We start from the raw sequence: 19161 nt of genomic DNA, 5'->3' as shown, positions 1-19161 counted from the left end.
CCTAGAGGTCTGTAATGAGATAGGGTCCTGAAACATACAAAGAAATGAAGCTGACTGCTTTTAAATAAGCTCTATCGAAATAAACTCCCAGAGAAGTGACACGAGGCAGTTATGCTTCTCCCATGTTGTCCATGCAGTGAAAATGCCTCTAACTATGTAATTATTTCGTGTCTGCCATTGTGAGTGAGCATCATAGCTGACATACTAAATGTTCGCTCCCAAAACTGCTACAATCCCTAGACAGCCAGTCTTGCTCTCCTAGAATCAGGAGAGGTAAAGGCTGTGCTGGTGGTGTGTGTTGGATGAGGTTCCTGGCTGTGTTATTTTGCACGGTTCAGGCACTCGTGGCTGAGGCTGCCACACCAACATTAATGATGGTGATGTCCTGCCTTTTTAAAAGGAGAGGGTGGAGCTTGTAAATCTAAATCTGTCTTGTCATGGCCTAGATATTGCAGCAGTGACATTAAGCAAGGGCCCTATAATTATGCTGGTAATATTGGATAATCACATTAGGATTCTCAGCTATGGTAAATCTGTGTAGGGCTGACTATGGCCCTGCTTTCCCCTGGCTGAGAGTGTGACCCACTCTGTGGAAGCTTAAGCCTTTGTTTTACCTGGGGAGAAGTCCTTTGCTCAGATGTGCTGGATGTTCTATTAAAGTTTTCCTGGTATTTAAAGCCTAAAGCTTAAGCTTTGCTGCAGCTAGAGCTGGAAGAGCTGCTGCTTTCCGGAGCTGGGAGTGAGAAGTGTTTGTGATAAGCAGGGCTTTGCCCGGGCTGTCCTGCTCTCTTGGAAGCAGACCTTTGCTTTGATGGTGGGTGTTATCTGATGGACTCTGGAGGTACCTTTGAAGCTGGTTGTTTAGTTTTTTTCCCGTTTTCTTCCCGCCTCCCACTGAATCTCAGTTGCATTTTGTGTGGGCACCAGGCTGATGCAGATGCCTGGCTTTCTGTGCCTGGAGAACTTGCTCAGCGTGAGGCTGCCTGAGAGATTTCTGCTGGCCAGCCATGGAGGCTCCTCTGCTTCCTGCTTTAATGTGGAAACTGTTGCTTATGTGCAGATTGACTTTGTGCAGATCAAATTCTTCCCAGCTCAGATGTGAGCTGCGTGGATAATTTCTAGCTGCTGAAAATGGTTATTATTGGAAGGACAGTGCCTAACTTTGGCAGCTGTGGAGGTGTAGGGCTGCACATGTATTTCTCTGCTATAGACTATGTGAAATGCTGAGCTTTTACCTGCCCTGCTCAGAGCTGCTGTTGTTGTGAATATGAACCAGGCAGCACAGAATCCACCTCAGTTTCCCAGCACTACTTTTCCTCTGGCAGTAGGATGAAGCCTGGGAAGCCCCAGCATTTGCTAGGAGGAAACAAGCTTTGCACATGTTCTGCAGCGAGGGAAGGGGAGCTGGTGATTTGCTCAGCAAAGCTTGAATAGTCTTCAAGAGTTTGTTCTGTGCCAGGAGGATTCTGTCCTTGGCTGGCTTGACACACAACCTGTATCTGTGTCCCTTGTGTAGTTTCTTCAACAAATGTATCACTAGAAGTATTCATAAAAAACCATTTGCTGTATGCTCACTTTAGCTCTGAGCTCTCTTGACATTTTACAGTTGAAACTGTTACAATCTTCTTTAGAGTATGTTCACTATTAAATTCCCGATCTTGGTGCAAAAATGCCTTCTTAGCTAATTTTCCATGTGGGGAGATGCAGGATTCAGCTGATTCTCTTGATACCATGCATGTTTCAGGTTTCCTGTCATGAAATACTAGATGTCCTCTGTGCTCTCTCTAGGTGCTTCTCTACTTTCCCTGCAGTTCTGGAGCTCTGATTGCCTCCTACAGACACACTAAAATGGTCAGAACAGGGTTGAAATTTGAGTTACTGTGGCCATTGCTCCTTACATAGATAAAGCTCTTTCAGCTGGAGTTAGTGGTGTGCCCTTTCCTTTTTGCCCTCAAGATAAAACTTAAATGTTCAGACTATTTAATTGGCAGTTGATGTTTCAAGATCTGATTTGGTAAGTTTCCCAGAGCAGTTCTATCTCCATTCCAGGATGAAACCTTTTAAAGTGCTGTTTAGGAGTAGTAGAAACAGCCCAGAGGAGCAGACAAAGCCACAACTGAAAGCTCAGTTCACCACCCAGAATGTGCACTGATTTTTGTTTGGTTTTAGTGTGTTTAACTTCGTGTACAGGTGAGGATGGTGAGGTCAGGCACTGAGAGATGGATCTCTCCTCTTGGAAATGAGCGTGGGGAGCTTCCCAGGGACTGTGATGGAAGGAAGTGCGGTGCAGCGTTTTCTGCAGTCTCATTTGCTTTGTAGCTTTCAGGCCTGCCATGCACTCTAAGGATGTGGGTGCTGGTGGTTCCGAGCCCTAAGCTGAAGGAGAACAGCACTGCCCAGAGCCCTCCTGTCTGCCCTGCAGGGAGACCAGTGCTTTGTGTTCCTGGTATGCAGAGCTCCTTGAAATAGCTCGCGCCAGATACTGCTCTAGGAGATGCTGGGACAGGCCTTTAGATTGAAGCAGTCCCTTGAACTTGGCACTGTTATGCTTTAGATAAGTCAAGGGACGTAACAAAAATCAACTAAGTAGGGCTTGTTATTTCCTTTGAGGTAGAAAATCTGGGCTGAGAGAGGCCCTGTTTAATTTAGTGTTATTATCTACTCTTCTCAGCTGGGGAGGCTGTTGGCAGGGGATGAGGGTTTGTTTTGTTCTTGTTCAGAACTGGACTCTGGTTTATAACACACATGTACACAAACACATGCACTGTTTATAGACATTTGGGTGTAATAAGACCAGGAGATCCACATTCAGGCCCTCCTGGAGCAGAGCCTGCTGCTGCTGTTGTGTGTGCAGCGTGTCCTGAGTGTCACCTCTGTCTGACTGCCACCTTCAGACACTTGTGTAGGTACCACTTGCACCTCTGGGTCTGTGTGTGAGCCTGTGCCTGAGCACACCCTGTCAGTGCTTTGTGCTTCAGCATGCTGACTGTTGACACAGTTTAGCCCAGCTACAGAAAATCCTGGGGTTTTCTAGCTTGAGTTATGGGGGACAAACACGATTTTGTCCATGTACTCCTGAGAGGTGATGCAAGCCTATGCCTTGGGACAGACTGTGTGTTTTCTGTGCCTGCAACTTGAGGGTGAATAATCTTTGCTTACATGGCTATAAAATGGTATGTAAATACCCTACTGTAACCAGAGGATTATGGAATTGGGTGGGAGAGTGAGTCACAGGCAGTAATTAAATCCCAAACCCCAAGTGTCGTGTCTCTCCAACATGTAGAACTAAAACAACAAAATGCAAACACAAAGGAGAACATTAATACAACCAGCACTGCTTTGAGTCCTTCTAGTCTTCTTGTGCTGGATCATCTGGAAAAGACTCTGGGTAGCATCCTTCATCTCCATACCCAGGAGGCTGAGGAGAAAAGCTGAGTTATAGCTGCACTGGCATGTAGGGGAAGAACTTGGGATTGAAATCCAGTGGAGATTTTGGTGGGACTTCCTGGTGGTGACAGGGTGACAACATCCAGGGATAAACTGCTGCGGAGCATGTGTGAGTGAGTAGAGTGGTGAAAGAACAGGATGGAAAATGTGCTGGGAGGGACTGTGAGCAGTGTCAGTTCTGCCAGGGAGAGGGTGAGACGGGTGAAATCCTTTGTGCTACCAGGCAGTGCTGGGAAACCTCTAGAAATGTTTCTTCCTGTTGGTAACATGGTCTGCCATAGCCAAAATGTCACGAGAGGGTGAACCTTCAGTCCTATCCTGTTGGGATGACTTCTGGCTATGTTGGGAGATGCTGTGGTTTGAGGAGTCTGCTCTGGGCTGGGACTACCTGAAGTTGCAGTTCCAGCTCAAATTTCCTTTCTGGAGCCAGGCTGCAGAGTTCCTGTGTGAGAGGAGGTCTTGGGGATGTGAGCTGGGTGAGCAGGACCTCACCCTTCTGCTCTCAGTGGTGTTGGCAAACTGACCCAAACGTTCTCTGGTCAAGTTCTAAGGTTTTTGCCCCTTTTCTGTTAATCACGGGTTTTCCCACCCCAGTAACATCCTTTTTAACACCATGGCTTGAAGAACAGAAAAAATTACTTGCAAATTGCTTGTGTTTGTGATTGTCTCGGTCCAAAGGAAGGGTGAACATGGATAATGTTCCAGGTTGAACTCTGTAAATCATGGATTGTCCCAGTCTTGTCTTTACTTCCTTTGGTATTTTCATGGTCTTCGATATTACAGCCCTAATGCAAAGTCTGTCTCATTACTGTGTCTTCTGAATGATGCCTCAAATGACTTTAAAAAACAGAATGAGGGAGTTGTAGTTTTCTGTAAAGATGTTAATGTTGACACACTGTGGCTTTAAAGGTGTTCCAGATGCTTCACAAAGCAGAAAAAGCAATGTGCAGTGATCCTGTTCATTCCAGCCCCTTGTTATGTATCACAGCAGAACACTTCACAGTGCTGCCTCTGGTTTGTGGGCACATTTGGTAATAACAAGGAATAATACTGGAACAGAAAGCTTAATTTGGGGTGAAATATCCTGTCCTGGAAACAAAGAGCTCCGAAGGAATGCAAAAGTGGCGTAAAAACTGGGAAAATGGGATTTGAAATGGTTTGTTTTCAGCAGGTATGTGCAGCAATACCCTCCTGCCGGGCAATGGAAGAGTGGAATAAAGGCAGCAGAAAGAATACATTGGTGCAGATTAATGGCCACAAAAATAGCACTGTAATCCTAATGCAAATCATGGGGAGCTATTATTGAAATAAAAAGCCCATATTAGAATACACCAGCAAATATTTACTTGTGTGGAGGGTCACACCAGATCATTACACAGGGCAGGAGCAGTAGGACTGTTTTCCTTGGCTCTCCTCCCCGTCAGTGCTGGATCTGTGGGGCAGTGTGGTGCTTTTTATAGGAGCTGCTGGGGAGTCTTCTTGAGACTTGTGGTGTGGTCCCAGTGGCATTTCCCAGCAGTTGGAGGAAGGTTTTTTGGAGGTCTCAGCAGCCCCAGGGTTCTGAGGACAGGATCCCAGGGCACCTCTTTTGCCTGTCTTACTACAGATGAATCAATTGTCCATCATCATCCTGGGTTTGCAGTGTGGGGAGCCAGGCTTAGGGTGTCCCTTCAGCTTCCTCAAAAGCTGACCTGGTGAGCTCTGGCACATGGAGAGCTTTTCCCTGATATGCTTGCAGAACTCTGCTGAGCTTGGCTGTTGTCTGAAATAATTGCAGATTTTTGTATTGTTTAACTTTGGTTAAACTGTTTTCCTTGGCCTTTTTTTCTTTGTGGTGACCCCACTTTTTAAGTGACTTCAGAGCTGAGGTTTGCTGTAGCTGTCTCTGTCAAAGATGCCCAAAACCATCGGTGCTTTAGGATCAAGAATCCCATCATAAAGTAGTTTGGGTTGAAAGGAGTGATTATTGTATATCCACAACTTGGGTAGAAGTTTGGTTGTGTTGCTTTTTTTTAGTGTTTTCTTTTTTGAATGGCTGTATGTTGCTCCAGTTAGAGGAGCCAGAGGTGCAGGATGGCTTCCTCAAGACAACAGCAGAGAAAAATGGTTCTGGTGTTGCCGGGTGATGATGTCCAGTGATGGGTAACGTGCAATGTCTGTGTGACAGCTGCTTGTGGCTGTGACTGGGGGAAAAACACATGACTGTGTTTTAGTAAAGCTTTGGGAATGGTGAGCTGGAAACACCCCATGCAAGGGAGTCATTGTGGTTTTCCTGTAACTGGATCACAGCATCCTGACTGTGGGGGAAGAAACAAAACCTGAGTGAGCCTGCCCTTGTACTTAGGAAGGTAAGTGCTAGAGAAGTTCTTCTGGCTGGTGCGATAAGGCAAAATATGACATAATTCTTGATGGATAAGGATCAGTAAGTATTGGAATTGTGCAAATGGAGTGGCTTTGTGCCTGGTTCAGCAGAGCACTTAATTTTAAGTGCCTGCTGGTACAGCTGGAGCTTAAAATGCCTCACTGGCTGTCCCTGGAGGCTGAATGTTCCAGGGGCAGTTTTGGGGACATCTGAGCAGCACTTGGCTTCTCTTCAGCTGCAGTGCTGAAGCACAGTGGGCTGTCTGCATGCAGAGCGTTGAGGGGGATGAGATAGAGCTAAAATACAAAAAGATGGGAACAACTCAATGGAAAACCACGTCTTGTTTGTCCATCTCGGAAAAGAATTTCACCCCTGAGGCATAAAAGTCTTTAGTGGCATCCACAATGTTTATCAGGAGCTATGGTAATTCCAGGTATTGTAATTTGTTTGTGGAAGGGTGATGGAGAAAATCCAAAATGAGGCAGTGATTTTTTTTTTTAAATTTATTTTTGAAAGTGGAAATTGGTGACTTGACAGTTTCAAGCCCAATGATTTGAGTGCCTTGACTGAAAAGAGAAGTGATTCCTCCTCAAACCCAACACAGCCCTGGAAAAAATGAGGGGTGTTGTTGCTGTAGGACACGAAAGAAAGATGAAAGACTCCAAATATTTCAGAAGGCAAAGAGTATAGCAGGCTTTATTGTCTAATTCTTGCCACCTTTTATAAGGTGTTCCAATACACACTTAACATGATTGGTGAATAGGAGCAACACCTCTCTAATTCCATTGGTGAAATTAGAGAAAACAGGAAAACATCACCTGGAGAAAGATTGTTTTGGGAAAGGAGAGTTGTTTTGCAAAGACTGTTTTGAGAAGAAGCTTTCTCGAGAACTTTTTCCTTGGGAAACAGCACTGCTAGCAGGCTAAAATCTCTTCAAACTTAGAAATGTCAGGCCCCCAGGGTGTGATTGGAGGAAAACCTTGACAGTGTTTGCAGAGGGAAGACACATCCGTGGAGATGTTTTTGTAGCTGCTGTTGCAGAGCTCAGACCTGCAGCTGGTAGGTCACAGAGCCAGGTGTCTCCTTTGCTCCTGGACAAGCAGCACTCGTACCTCTGGAAGGGATGTTGAGCAGGATTTTAGGAGGTTCTGCCTCACTGTGTTTGGATGAAGCTGTTCCTGTTTTGTTACTGTAGCTGCTGTCTCTGGCAGAGGTTTGCTGGGCAGCACAGAAATGCAATGTGGTTTGGGAGCACTGATGGCTCGTGGAAGCGCCTTTGGTCCTGCAGATCCCGTGAAATCCAGGCTGCTTTTCTGTGTGTGCACAGGGCAGAGTCCAGCCCTGCTTCTGGACTATGATTAGCTCGGGTGAGCTGCTCTGCTGAGTTGGGACTTCAAAAACTGTCTGGCTACAGCTGAACTTTCTTTATTTTGGCCTGGCATAGACAAAGCCTAGTGGGATTCTCAGGCTGTCCCGTGCCAGGGGTTGGACTAGAGTGATCCTTGTGGGTGTCTCCACTTCAGATATGCTGTGATTCTATAAAAACAGGCTTTTCCTGGGTGTTGTCTGGCAAGCACAACACCTGCCTGTGGATGTGCCTTGTTTTCCTCTCTGCTGTCACAGGTTACCTGCCAGGGGGAAGATCTGGAGCAGGGCTGAGGAGGTGGTGGTGTGTGATGATACAGGCGTGGTGCTGGTAGCAAGGGGGCTCTCAGGACAAGACATTTGGGGTGGTTTCCCTGCCACCCCCCCAGTGCCATCCCAGAAGGGTCTGTGGAGGGTGAGGGGTGGTGTCCAGAGCACGGCTCAGCTGATACCTAGTGCATTTCAACAAGCTGATTTGTGTGTCCCCAGTGGAAAGCAGCTTTGGAGGTGCTTGTCACCAGAGGGTGAGAGAAGGAGCCCATGTCTCTGTGGTTCCTCCTCACCATAACATCAGCTGGTGCAAATTCTGTGCAGCAGCAATGCTGTGCTTGCTTGCAGGTTAGCCTTGCTGCCTGCCTGTGGCTTGCTGGCTGCAAGAGGATTCCAGGCTTGCAATCCACGTGAATCCTTTAAACTCAGCACACTGCTATCTCCTTACCTTGGGGGAGCTGAGAGGGATCACGTGCAGCTCTGTGCAGCTGCTCTTACCTAGTTTAGAAGTGCTTGCCTGGCTGGGAGGATTTCTGCATCCTGCAGGAATTACAGAAGGGCTGAAAACATAACTACCAGAGCTGGCAGCTGGCCAGTGCCCTGACACAAACCTGCATGGAAAATTGCTTTGGCATCTCTATTTACTGGAGATAACTGGAACTCCCCAGTATTATTTCAGCTTATCCTAAAACCTTTTAGGCTAGAACAGCACGAACAACAGTCAGGCAGCAGTGTGTAGCATGACAACCATATTTCCATGCTGTTGAGGCAGGCCTAAAGTGCCAAAGAGATGCAAAAAAAGTTTCCCCAGAGAAACCCCTGTAGCTGGTGGTGGCTCTAAGCTGATGCTGATCCCAGTGCTGGCTATGTGCTGCTTGCTCAACAATATTGATATGTCTTAAGGATGACCACAGAAATAACTTTTCATGTTTTAGAATGGGATTGATATTTTAGCTTTTGCTGGCTGCTGTGGGAAGAGAGTTGAATTTCCTTCAGAACCTGAAATCACAGGCACGTGTGTAGGGGAAAACTGTCCTCTGAGGTGACTCTCAGGCTTAGCTCTTGCTCTTGTCCCTTCTGGTGCTTGCAAGGCTCTGGCTTTATTTATTCTGTTGCAGCTGAAGCCTGCACTGGTCTCGTGCCTTTTGCTTTCCACACGTGTACTGGAAAAGAGGCTTTACCAGCAGAGAGACGGGGATGTTCCTGGTGCCTGGAATACTTTGCCTCTAAGCTGTGCCTGTGTGTGACCCACCCTCCATGGCCACGTGTAGCACAGGCTCCTGAGCTGACCTTGGCTGCTGGGAGCTGCTCAGATCCTGGGATGTTCATCTTTAAGTCGGAGCTGTCAGTGCCTGGCTGTTGTCTTGCTGTTCTCTGAGAACAGAAGTAGATGGTCCTGTAATGTGTATCTGGCAGGGCTTCATCATAATTGCTTGTAAATTTGTCTTTGATCTGTTTCCTTTCAACTTTACCCAGATTTAGCCAAGTTGGGGGTTGGACTGGAATAATGAGGGAGAAATTGGTTGTGGTCTGGAGCTCTGGAAGCTGAAAGCCCTTGAGGCTGAGGAGGTGGTGGTGTAGATGTGCAGTGGGCAAAGAAGAAGTGGTCAGTTGAAAGGTAAGGTACGTGTATGATTTTCAGCATGATGCTGACTGTGAAAAACAGAGTTCAGATGGGTGACTGATGGTGTTTGGGCAAAGCCCAGCTGTGGAGTGGGCAGTGGCCAGGCAGGGCTGCAGCCATCCTCACCTTGCAGCCCACAGGAGGTGCCCACCAGCCCCTGGAGGTTCTGGCTGAGGGGGAGCTCCGGAATGGCTCAGGAAGTCCTGGGTAAGCAGTGCTGGCTGCAGCCCAGGTGCTGGATAGCTCAGTGCCTCGCTGGGCTCTTGGGGGCTGGCTGATGCTGCCAGGGGACACCGTCAGCTCTCTGGTGGTTCCTGCTGCACCTCTGCTCTCACGCCTGGGCTGTGGTTGCTTTCCAAACAGTGCTGCTTCTGATGGGCCTGAGGAGCCCAGCTCCTTCTGAGCTGCTTTTTGCTGTGAATGTCATGGCCACAATTGCCAGTAAAAAGGTTTCAAGTACTTCAGTGCTTTGTATTTGCCAGTAGCCTGTGTGTGCACCTGCCCCCCGGCCTTAAAATGCTGCAATGCAACAGTTTGTGGCCATTTTCTCTATCTTTGTGCAGTTAGTAATAAACATTTTGGGCATTTGGGAGATGAAGGATGGGCCAAAGCTCCCAGACTCAACTCTTGTGCACAGGAAGAAGCTTGACAGAAAATCTCAGGACTGGGTATGGTGTTCTAAGCATTCCTGCCACTGTCTGTCTACTTATCTGTAGATGTATGTATGTATGTGTATGTGTGTGTGTGTATATATATATATAAAAATAATTATAAACATATATATAAATAAATAACATATATAAATTATATACATTTTTTAATCTATCTGTTTAATTTATTTTTATTTTAAATATGTATTTTAAAATCAAAATTAGATAGATAGATGTGTGTAATGAAGGTTGTGGCACAAGAAGCCCATAAGCAGATGTACCTGGAGCTCTAACCTTGGTCTGGGAGGACCTGCTGCCCCAACACTCCTGGGAGGAGCAGGATTCCTGCTCCAGGCTGTGGACATGTCCAAGCCCTGTTCCTGTAAATCTGTGTGCAAGTCAGTGGCCTGATTTCTCTGCAGTGTCTGTGCTTCCTTCAGAGGCCAGGTTGGAGGGGAGGGTTCTCAGTCATCTTAAAACTGACCTGAATGTGCTGCTGGTGGACTTAGATCTTACACACAGAGGGCTCTAGACATACTAAGGGTGCAGCAAGAAGCTTGCTGTTCTTTGTGCTCTTCCTCTTTTCCTGCTGTTTCTGTTTGTAGTCCCATTCTCTTCCTGCCAGACTAGGAGTGCTGAAGCCAATTGGCAATGGAAGGTGTAATAAATGCAGATAAATTCAAATTTGGGTAGTCTTTTTTACACCTGATTTAAATGTGAAGCAACCACCTGAGGGCAGTTAGAAGTTCTTGATTGTGTGGTGTTTTTCTGGACTCAGTCCTGGGTACGGTCGAACCTGGGAAGGAATGCTGTGGTCTGCTTTGGCTGAGCCACTGGACCAAATGACACAGGATTTTCATAGAAAGCACAGCTCTCAAATGGATGTGGATCATGAAGTTTTGCTTCTCTGACGGCACAGTCACTTTCTATAGATTGCTGTGTAAAAATTGCTGTGTTTTCCCCAGTGGAACCAACCCTTATATTCTCTGGAGAGAGAGCCATGCTACTTTTGCATGTAGTAGAATTGTCTTGCTTTAATCTTCAGTCAGTGGGAGCTTATTATTAAAGTAACCACGTTGGTGGGTTTATTTGCAGACAGAATAAATTCAACAGTTTTGCACATCTTCATGTGTGATGTTGAAGGAGTCAAAGGTGAGGGAGAGAAGGACACGAGGTGCAATTGGACTGTGACTTCTGTTGGTGCAGAGGTTGCAGGTTCCTATTCCTTGGATGTGGCTTCACCTGATGTATTTTTGTCTCACTGCTGTATTTGGAAGGTGCTCTGGGCCACGATCCTGTGTTGATGTTTCAGTCCCGTATCAGAATTAGCTCAATTTCTGCCATTACTTTTTTTAATATTATGAACATCTCTTTCCTTGGAGCTCTTGGGTTGCTTTATCTGTGTTCTCCCTTGCACAGACTGTATTTTTCTGTGCCAGCTGGCTTGTGCACGATGTGCATATTCTAATGAGGGTGCTCTGGAGGTGACTTTGTTAATTAGCCCAGGATCCTGCTAGAGGGAAGGGACCTGGGAATGAGGCATTAGCAGTTGGTTGGAAGAGGCTCCAGTCCCACTTAGCTGAAGCAAAGGTTTGGGAGGAGGAGGTTCTTGAGGTTAGTGAAGCTACTTTTTTTTTTAAAAAAAAAAAAAGTTTAATTGATTTCTTTTTGCTGCTCAGCTCGTGTTTGTTTCTGCTGAGTGCAGCACTGTGAACAGAGATCCTGTATCCTGCTGGCCTGGCCAGAGCTGGGAAAAGGGAACTGAGTCCCTGGGATGGAGTGGGGGCTTCTCGTGGGTGACTGCTCATTTTGGGAGGAGGAGAGGGAAACCCAAAAGTCTTGTGATTACCAAAAAGTTTTGAGGGTGGCTGAGACTGCAATAAACGTTGAAAAAAACCCAACTCTTTGGGGTTTTGTTTGGTGTTTGGGGGTTGTTTTTTATTTTGTTTGGTTTTGTGATTTTTCTCTGGTATTTTTCTGCTATCCATGGGAGTATTGTACAGAAATTTTTTTAAAAAGGATTCCAAACCTGATCTCTCCAATGATTCTGAAAAATCTAGACTGTTAGGAAAGTAGGGTTTGGGAAAATTGTGTTGGTTGTGGTCTCTTATTTCTTCCTGGCTCCATTGTGGGTTATAAGAGGGGGAAGAAAAATCAGTGCAGCACGGTGTTACTCTTTTCCACAACCACCCTTTAGGCTAAAGATTCACAGTGGGATGTGCAGATTTGTTCTCCAAAAACGACAAAATGTGGCTGGGGAGAACAATAAGGCCACCGCTGTGGGTTCAGAAGCTCTTAAAAATGACTTGTAATTTGAGATCCTCAACTTGAAGCAGCTTCAGGGAGAGAGTCAGGGTTATTTTTGGGTCTGAATTGAGCACTGTGCGTGGAGGCCCCTCCAGAGTTGCAGGGGGGTTCGAGCAGCTGTGATGTGCTGCATCCCAGGGCCATGTCCCAGTTTTCTGAATTTGGGTGTCCATTTTGCAGCCTGGGTATCGTTTTCAAGACCTTTAATTGAAGTCTTGGCGCCTTTTTTTTTTTTTTTTTTTTTTTTTTTTTTTTTTTTTTTTTTTTTTCGTGTAGTTTTTTTTCTTGGTAGGGGGGAAGCATGGAGGAGTGATTTTTTTGGTTTGTTTTGTTTCTTCTTTCGGCTGCATCTCTGGGGCTGCTTCTAAAAGTCAGTGGGGCTTCCTTGGAAACCGTGCTCTAGTTCCTGTGGCAAACTGTGCTGTGTAAAACGGAGGGGTTTGCCTGCCAAGAGAGCTTCCTGCTGAGCAGTTCCCGTGCTGGCAGGTGTGTTACCTGTGTGTGACTCCTGTGTCAGGATGGAGGAGGAGCTGACTTGTGACTGGACCTTTCTGAGTCCTTGGACATAAATATGTGTGCAGTGTGAGGTGCTGGGGAGCAGATGTGGTGCTGCTGTGCTGTGGCATCAGCAGTGTCTTTGTGCATCCCTTTTCACTAGTGTGCAGCACTTCTGGCTGCTTGGATTTGTGCTGCTCTTAACAAATTCGTTCTGATCTCTGGAGCCAGGTGTGAAATTTTTCATGCCTCTACCCCTCAATCCTTCATCAGCTTCCTATTTCTGCCAGGACTACGAATGTAAACCTGTGTATTTGGATGGAGAGCTGACAGAGATAAAAGGCTTTCATCTGAAACAGGTCAATTTATCCTGGGAGTCCTGACTTTACTAATAGCAATGACCACAGAATGAATTGTGGGTTTTTCCCTTCTTCTTTTGTCCTAATTTAAAAGCATTAACATCAAACCGCATGTGGGAGATGTTTCTTCTGCTTTTTGCACAAATCAGCTTTGTAATGTAACTTAGATGCTTCCAACTTGCAGAGCCTTTTAAGTTTAGGCCTTTGGTGGTTCAGTGAGTGATCTGTAGCTCTGATTTCTGTCCGAGGCAGCGTTGCTGTCCTTCAGCTTTCTTTTTCATAATGGGAATTAATGGAGCAATGAGGGATGTCTGGCAGGACCAGGAACTGGTGTAATTGCTTGTTTTTATGGAGATGTTAACTGTTAACTTTGTTGCCATTCATTGAAGATTATTCTCTGGGATCTCCTTTAGTTCCTAGAGATAACTGTCCAGGCAGAGCTGGCAGCTCTGGAGATGGGCATGGGAAGGAGCATTCCCACTGTGGGGTGCTGGGAGCTGCTCAGTGCCCTCCCTCTTCCTGCAGGGACAGGGTTGGGGGCAGAGGCCAAGGGGTTTCCTGGTAATGAACAGGTGATTTTGTGTCTTCCGTAGGTGGCTTTGCAATCGTGTTCCTGGTGAGGACGAGCAATGGGGTGAAGTGTGCCCTGAAGAGGATGTACGTCAATAATGAGTATGACCTGCAGGTCTGCAAGAGAGAGATCCAGATCATGGTGAGTTCCTGCTCTGTGCTGGATCCCCAGACTGGAATGCAGAGGGGTGGGAGCCTGGTCACCTTCTGCTTGTGAACTCTGTGGCATCAGGTCACAAACGGTGCATTTTCCTAGCAAAAGTGGCTTTTGTATGGAAAGACCTGACCTCTGGAGTTGTATGAAAATCTAGTACTGAACTATTTCCTGTCCAGTGGACAAGGAAAACCTGGTACCTGAAAAAAAAAACCCCAGGGAATTCCAGGAAGATATAGGTGAGCACTGCATGTCTCAATGGGAGAAAGAAGGGCTGAAAATGTGAGCATGGCCGGGAGTGTTGGAATTCAGAGTCCCACAATCTTCAGCTGAGATCTCAAGTCTTCAGCCTTTTGAACTTGATGAGAAAAGGCTGATGATTCTGATATCTCTGAACTGAGATCAGCGCATGAATGACAGACCTTCATCCTGAGATAAATCTGTATCACAGTATCTTCTGATCTCTTGGGTTGGGATGAAGGTTATCTCTGCACTGGTGAGGTTGGTAGATTAAAACAGTATTTGTGGGGTAGTTGCTGCCAGGGCTTTTGAAATGCAAAGTATTTGTAATAAGCTCTGGGGTATTTCTCTAGATTATTGGACACAAGGATTTATATGGTGGGATAGCTATTTTTAATAGCTGTTTTAAACTTAGCTTCTCTAAACAAAGACAAAATGGAGATGATCCAGATAGATTTGCCTAATCTTGTTTGCAGCATGGTAAACACGGGAAGTGCCACTTTTGAAGTTGTATTCAAAGATACTGATGAACATTTAGAGCAGCTGCCAGGTGGGGAAGGAAATATAAAATCCTCATTTTGTGAATTTACCACACGAGGTACGGGTTTGGGGTGTAGATGATCCTCATATCAGAAACTCCTACCTGTAACAATTATATATGTGATTTCTGAAGTAGCTTTTAATTAGGTTAATACCTTTTAAGTGAACTGTTGTAGTTTGTGATAGTGCAGGGAAGCTTTGGGCTTGGTTTCCCTGTGGCTTCATGGGAGAAGGTGAGATTAGATCTCACATCAAAGGTTTAGCTGTGCACACTAATCTTGTTTACTTGGGTTTCACTTGCTGCTGCTTTCTCTTGTCTCCATGTCTTTGGTGCCTTCGGAATGGTGGCTCATAGAAAAGTGAGGGTGTATGTGAAGCTGGCAGTCCCCAAGAAACAATTTTCCCCTGCAATTTAGCATGTGTCTCCATAGCAGGGGCTTGGAACTTGATGATCTTTAAGGTCCCTTCCAGCCCAAATGAGTCTGTGATTTTGTGATAAGTAGTCAATGTGAGAATTTTAATCCATTGAGTTACTTAAAATAAAGCACTTCTAAAAGCAAGGTTAAGTTTTATTTTGTTGTTTTAGTGGGGTTGAGTATGTGAAGATTTGAGATACATTTTGTCAGCAGAAGAGTTGGAAGGAGACAAGACAAGAAAGGCCAACAAGTCCTGCATGGCCACTGTCACCCTTGCCCTGTTCTCCCCTCGTGTAGAGGAGGAGCAGCTCCAGGGTCTGGCTTGGGCCACCTCAGGAAGTGTACCAAGATCTGCACCCAACCTGAACAGGTTAATTCATCAGGTTGGCTGTTTCTCTGCTCTTTGTCTCAGATCCTTCTGGAAGGAAAACAGCTAGAGACAAAGCTCAGGTTTGCTCAAGCTCTGAGTGACAATTAATCCCAAGTGACAGAAGCTTGTGCAGTGTGGAGGAACCAGATGAAAACGCCGCTCGCTCTGCAGGGCTGGTCCGTGGTGTGAATTTGGCTGGTCCGTGGTGTGAATTTGGCTGGTCCATGGTGTGAATTTGTGTCTTGCAGCGGGATCTGTCTGGTCACAAGAACATTGTGGGCTACATCGACTCCAGCATCAACTCTGTCAGCAGCGGGGATGTGTGGGAAGTGCTGATCCTCATGGATTTCTGCCGGGGTGAGTGAGGGCGTGTTGGTCATGGGTGGGTTTGTGCTTCTGTGCTTACAGGGAACTTGCACAACATCTTCCTTTTGACAAGAGAGCTGTCCCTAAGCTGCCAGGAAGCTGTTCTGAGCTGAGCAAAGCCAGGTTGGAGCGGTGGATGTCCCGTGAGGCTGTGTTGACTGTGCTAATGGGATTGGTACCATCTTAGCTGCTGCCCAGGGTGGTCCTGGGTCCCCTCTGTTGTGAAGGAGAGCTTTTAAATACATCTTGCTGCTGTCTTTAGAATGGTCCACACAAGAAGTGGCTCCTCTTAAAGCTGCCAGGAATGTAACTTTTCATCACTTTAATCTCATTGCAAGCTTTGTTCCACATCAGTGTGGCTTAGGATTGTTCTGGAAGAAGCATGAAATGGATAATGGGAAGCCAAAAATCATTCCTCTTACCTCTGACCTTTTTGCTTGGCTGTCTGTAGCCAGACAGGCTCTTCCAGCTGTCCCAAAGCTTTGATCTTCGTGGCTGGGATGTGGTGTTTGGAACATGATGCATGTGCTGGGCTCAAATGCGTCTTCCAGGAAGAGTGTTCAGCAAAAATAATGTTTTGGCCAGGTGACTTCAGGAGCCTGTGGCTGGTTTGGATGGTGACAGCTGATGGAAATTGGTATTTTTGGGCCTGTCTGGCTTTGAAATCGAAAGCATTGTAGCAAAAACATGCAGATGTGTGTAAACATGCCCAGTGCAGGCTTCTGTTCTGCCGTGTCCTCTTTGCTGCTTTGTTTTGCTGCAGGAATCTTGACTGCCTTGCACTGGGTTGTTTGCTGGTGAGAGAAAGAACCTTGGATGCAGTTTTGCTGGAAGGAATCATTCCATAAGCTCTCTTTAGGCTTCAACCTAAACATGACAAGAGCTGTTGTAAGCATGAGGCAGTGCTGGCAAATCCCTGCTCAGCCCCATGTGCAGAGCCCACTGTCGAGAGAGGTACAAACCTGAGTTGTTCAGATGCCTCCCCACTCCCTGAGCTGCAGTACCCAAATTTTGGGCTGATGAAGTAAAATCTATCTTTCTAAGGAGTTTCCTTCTGTCTGAAAGCAGGAGAGCTGCAGGGTGGCGTTTCTCACGTGGCTCTTGCTAGCTGCTCAGCTGAGCACAGGCCGGCCGCTGTCTGCAGCCTTCCCCACTGCAATGCTTGTTACACGCTGATTTTCTCTTGTTACTTTCCTTTTGTGGCCGACAGTTTCCAAACCAAATCAGCGTCTTTGTGTGCAGAGCTGCACTCATTTTGAGTGTAAAATGTTCACAGCTGTAGTATTCATTAAATGGAGCTTTTCTTTCCTACCATGAAAGTTTTCCAGCACTTCTGATGTGGAATGATACAGTGCTGCTTAGCCAGAGCATCAGAAAGGAGTTTTGCTCTGTCTGTCTAGGGTGTTTAGAGGAGGAAAAAAAACCTCTGGATTGTTTTGGAAAGGCCTTGACAGCAACAAAACCCCAAAGCCAAGGTAAATTCAGGACTCATTCATGAAAACTTGCTTTTGTTTGTCCAGAGTTTCCCTTGTTACAGATGGATTTTTAATTTCTTTGCCAGTTGACAACTTCGGCCAAGACACTTCACATGGGTTTTCCAAGTGTCTCTCTCCCTCCTCTTGCTTACATGTGGCAGACTAATATGTGGACTGTGGGTGCCCCAAATTCAGCCTTTTATTCCTCTAGTCAGACAAAAGAAGTCCTCTTTGGAAGGAAACAAGAAAATTAGTTAGAATTACTTGAGTGCTTGACGCAGCCAGGGCAAGGTGGGCTGTGGGAGTTGTGGGAAGGTTTGCTCAGAGCCCAGGTGAGCTGTAACACCAACCCACAGGTTCTGCAAACCCCTGGGATGTAGGGGAATGAAACAAGCTGAGTAAGGAGATTGCAAAACACCTCCAGAGAAGGTTTGTTGTGAATTTAGTTGGAACTCCTCATGTGCTGTGGAGCCCCAGTTTGAGGAGCAGCCCAAGACCAGGGATGTTGGGGGGACTGGGTTTGGAGTGGGCAGAGCTTGTTGTGTGCCACATGATGTGATGTGGGGAGGAGAGGTCTCACTGTGTCCCTGCTGTGACTTGGGATGGCCAGAGATCACTGTCCCTGCTGTGTGTGGGGATGGCCAGAGCTCACCGTGTCCCTGTTGGGGTGTGAGGAGCCCAGAGCTCAGTGTGTCCCTGTTGGGGTGTGGGGATGGCCAGAGCTCAGTGTGTCCCTGTTGGGGTGTGGGGAGCCCAGAGCTCACTGTGTCCCTGTTGGGGTGTGGGGATGGCCAGAGCTCAGTGTGTCCCTGTTGGGGTGTGGGGAGCCCAGAGCTCACCGTGTCCCTGTTGGGGTGTGGGGAGCCCAGAGCTCAGTGTGTCCCTGCTGTGTGTGGGGAGCCCAGAGCTCAGTGTGTCCCTGTTGGGGTGTGGGGATGGGCAGAGCTCAGTGTGTCCCTGTTGGGGTGTGGGGACCCCAGAGCTCAGTGTGTCCCTGTTGGGGTGTGGGGATGGCCAGAGCTCAGTGTGTCCCTGTTGGGGTGTGGGGAGCCCAGAGCTCACCATGTCCCTGTTGGGGTGTGGGGATGGCCAGAGCTCAGTGTGTCCCTGTTGGGGTGTGGGGATGGGCAGAGCTCAGTGTGTCCCTGTTGGGGTGTGGGGATGGGCAGAGCTCACCATGTCCCCGTTGGGGTGTGGGGATGGCCAGAGCTCAGTGTGTCCCTGTTGGGGTGTGGGGATGGGCAGAGCTCAGTGTGTCCCTGTTGGGGTGTGGGGATGGGCAGAGCTCACCGTGTCCCTGTTGGGGTGTGGGGAGCCCAGAGCTCAGTGTGTCCCTGTTGGGGTGTGCGGAGCCCAGAGCTCAGTGTGTCCGTGTTGGGGTGTGGGGGTGGCCAGAGCTCAGTGTGTCCCTGTTGGGGTGTGGGGAGCCCAGAGCTCACTGTCCCTGCTGTGGTTCTCTCTGCCAGGGGGGCAGGTGGTGAACCTGATGAACCAGCGCCTGCAGACCGGCTTCACTGAGAGCGAGGTCCTGCAGATCTTCTGTGACACCTGCGAGGCCGTGGCCAGGCTGCACCAGTGCAAGACTCCCATCATCCACAGGGATCTCAAGGTGAGCTGTGGCTCCAGGGGTGCAGCAGGGCGGTTGCATCCTCCTCCTGTCTGTGAGCTGCCCACGCCCCAGTGCTCTGCTTCTGTTTCTGGTAATGAGGGAAAGTGGGCTTAAACACACCTCTCTACTGGAAGTTAAAAAAAGAAATGAGCCTCTCAGTGCCACTTACCATATGTTTGCTGTCTATAGATCTACTTTAAACACAAATGTTTGTGAATAATTCTAGCTCGCACATGTGTCAGAATGTACCTGATGAATTATTCACAGTGACCTGAAACACTGCTTATTTAAGATAGCTCACAACAAATGTGCTGTGACAAATGTCCTGGACCTAGACTAAAAAGAGCTCTCCAGAAGTGTTGGCCTTGGGGCAGAAATCTGTAGGAGCTTTTGGAAGTGGCCTCTGGAGCTCTGACCATAAAAGTGTGCTGTAAAACTCTGTGTGCTTAGCTGGGAGCAGAGCTGAGCCAGCTTGGGAAAAATCCCACGCCTGTAATCCAGTAAACAAAAGGATGTTCCCTTTGCTCTCAAAGAGCTCATAA

General features: G+C 47.2%; 1 protein-coding gene across 8 annotated transcripts in view; it reads left to right on the top strand.

Moving 5' to 3' along the window:
• Nucleotides 1–19161, top strand: part of AAK1 (AP2 associated kinase 1) — a 78645-nt gene that overhangs the window by 10827 nt on the left and 48657 nt on the right. For all 8 annotated transcript variants that reach the window (XM_058423713.1, XM_058423714.1, XM_058423712.1 and 5 more), the window contains 3 exons: nucleotides 13473–13591; nucleotides 15418–15526; nucleotides 18477–18619. In XM_058423713.1, coding sequence (XP_058279696.1) covers nucleotides 13473–13591; nucleotides 15418–15526; nucleotides 18477–18619 — 371 coding nt within the window. The remainder of the gene's footprint in view (nucleotides 1–13472; nucleotides 13592–15417; nucleotides 15527–18476; nucleotides 18620–19161) is intronic.

This window comes from Hirundo rustica, chromosome 28, assembly GCF_015227805.2.
Source record: "Hirundo rustica isolate bHirRus1 chromosome 28, bHirRus1.pri.v3, whole genome shotgun sequence".
Classification (NCBI taxonomy): domain Eukaryota; kingdom Metazoa; phylum Chordata; class Aves; order Passeriformes; family Hirundinidae; genus Hirundo; species Hirundo rustica.
The sequence above is the reverse complement of the archived record's forward strand: the minus strand, read 5'-3'. Positions and strand labels throughout refer to the sequence as shown.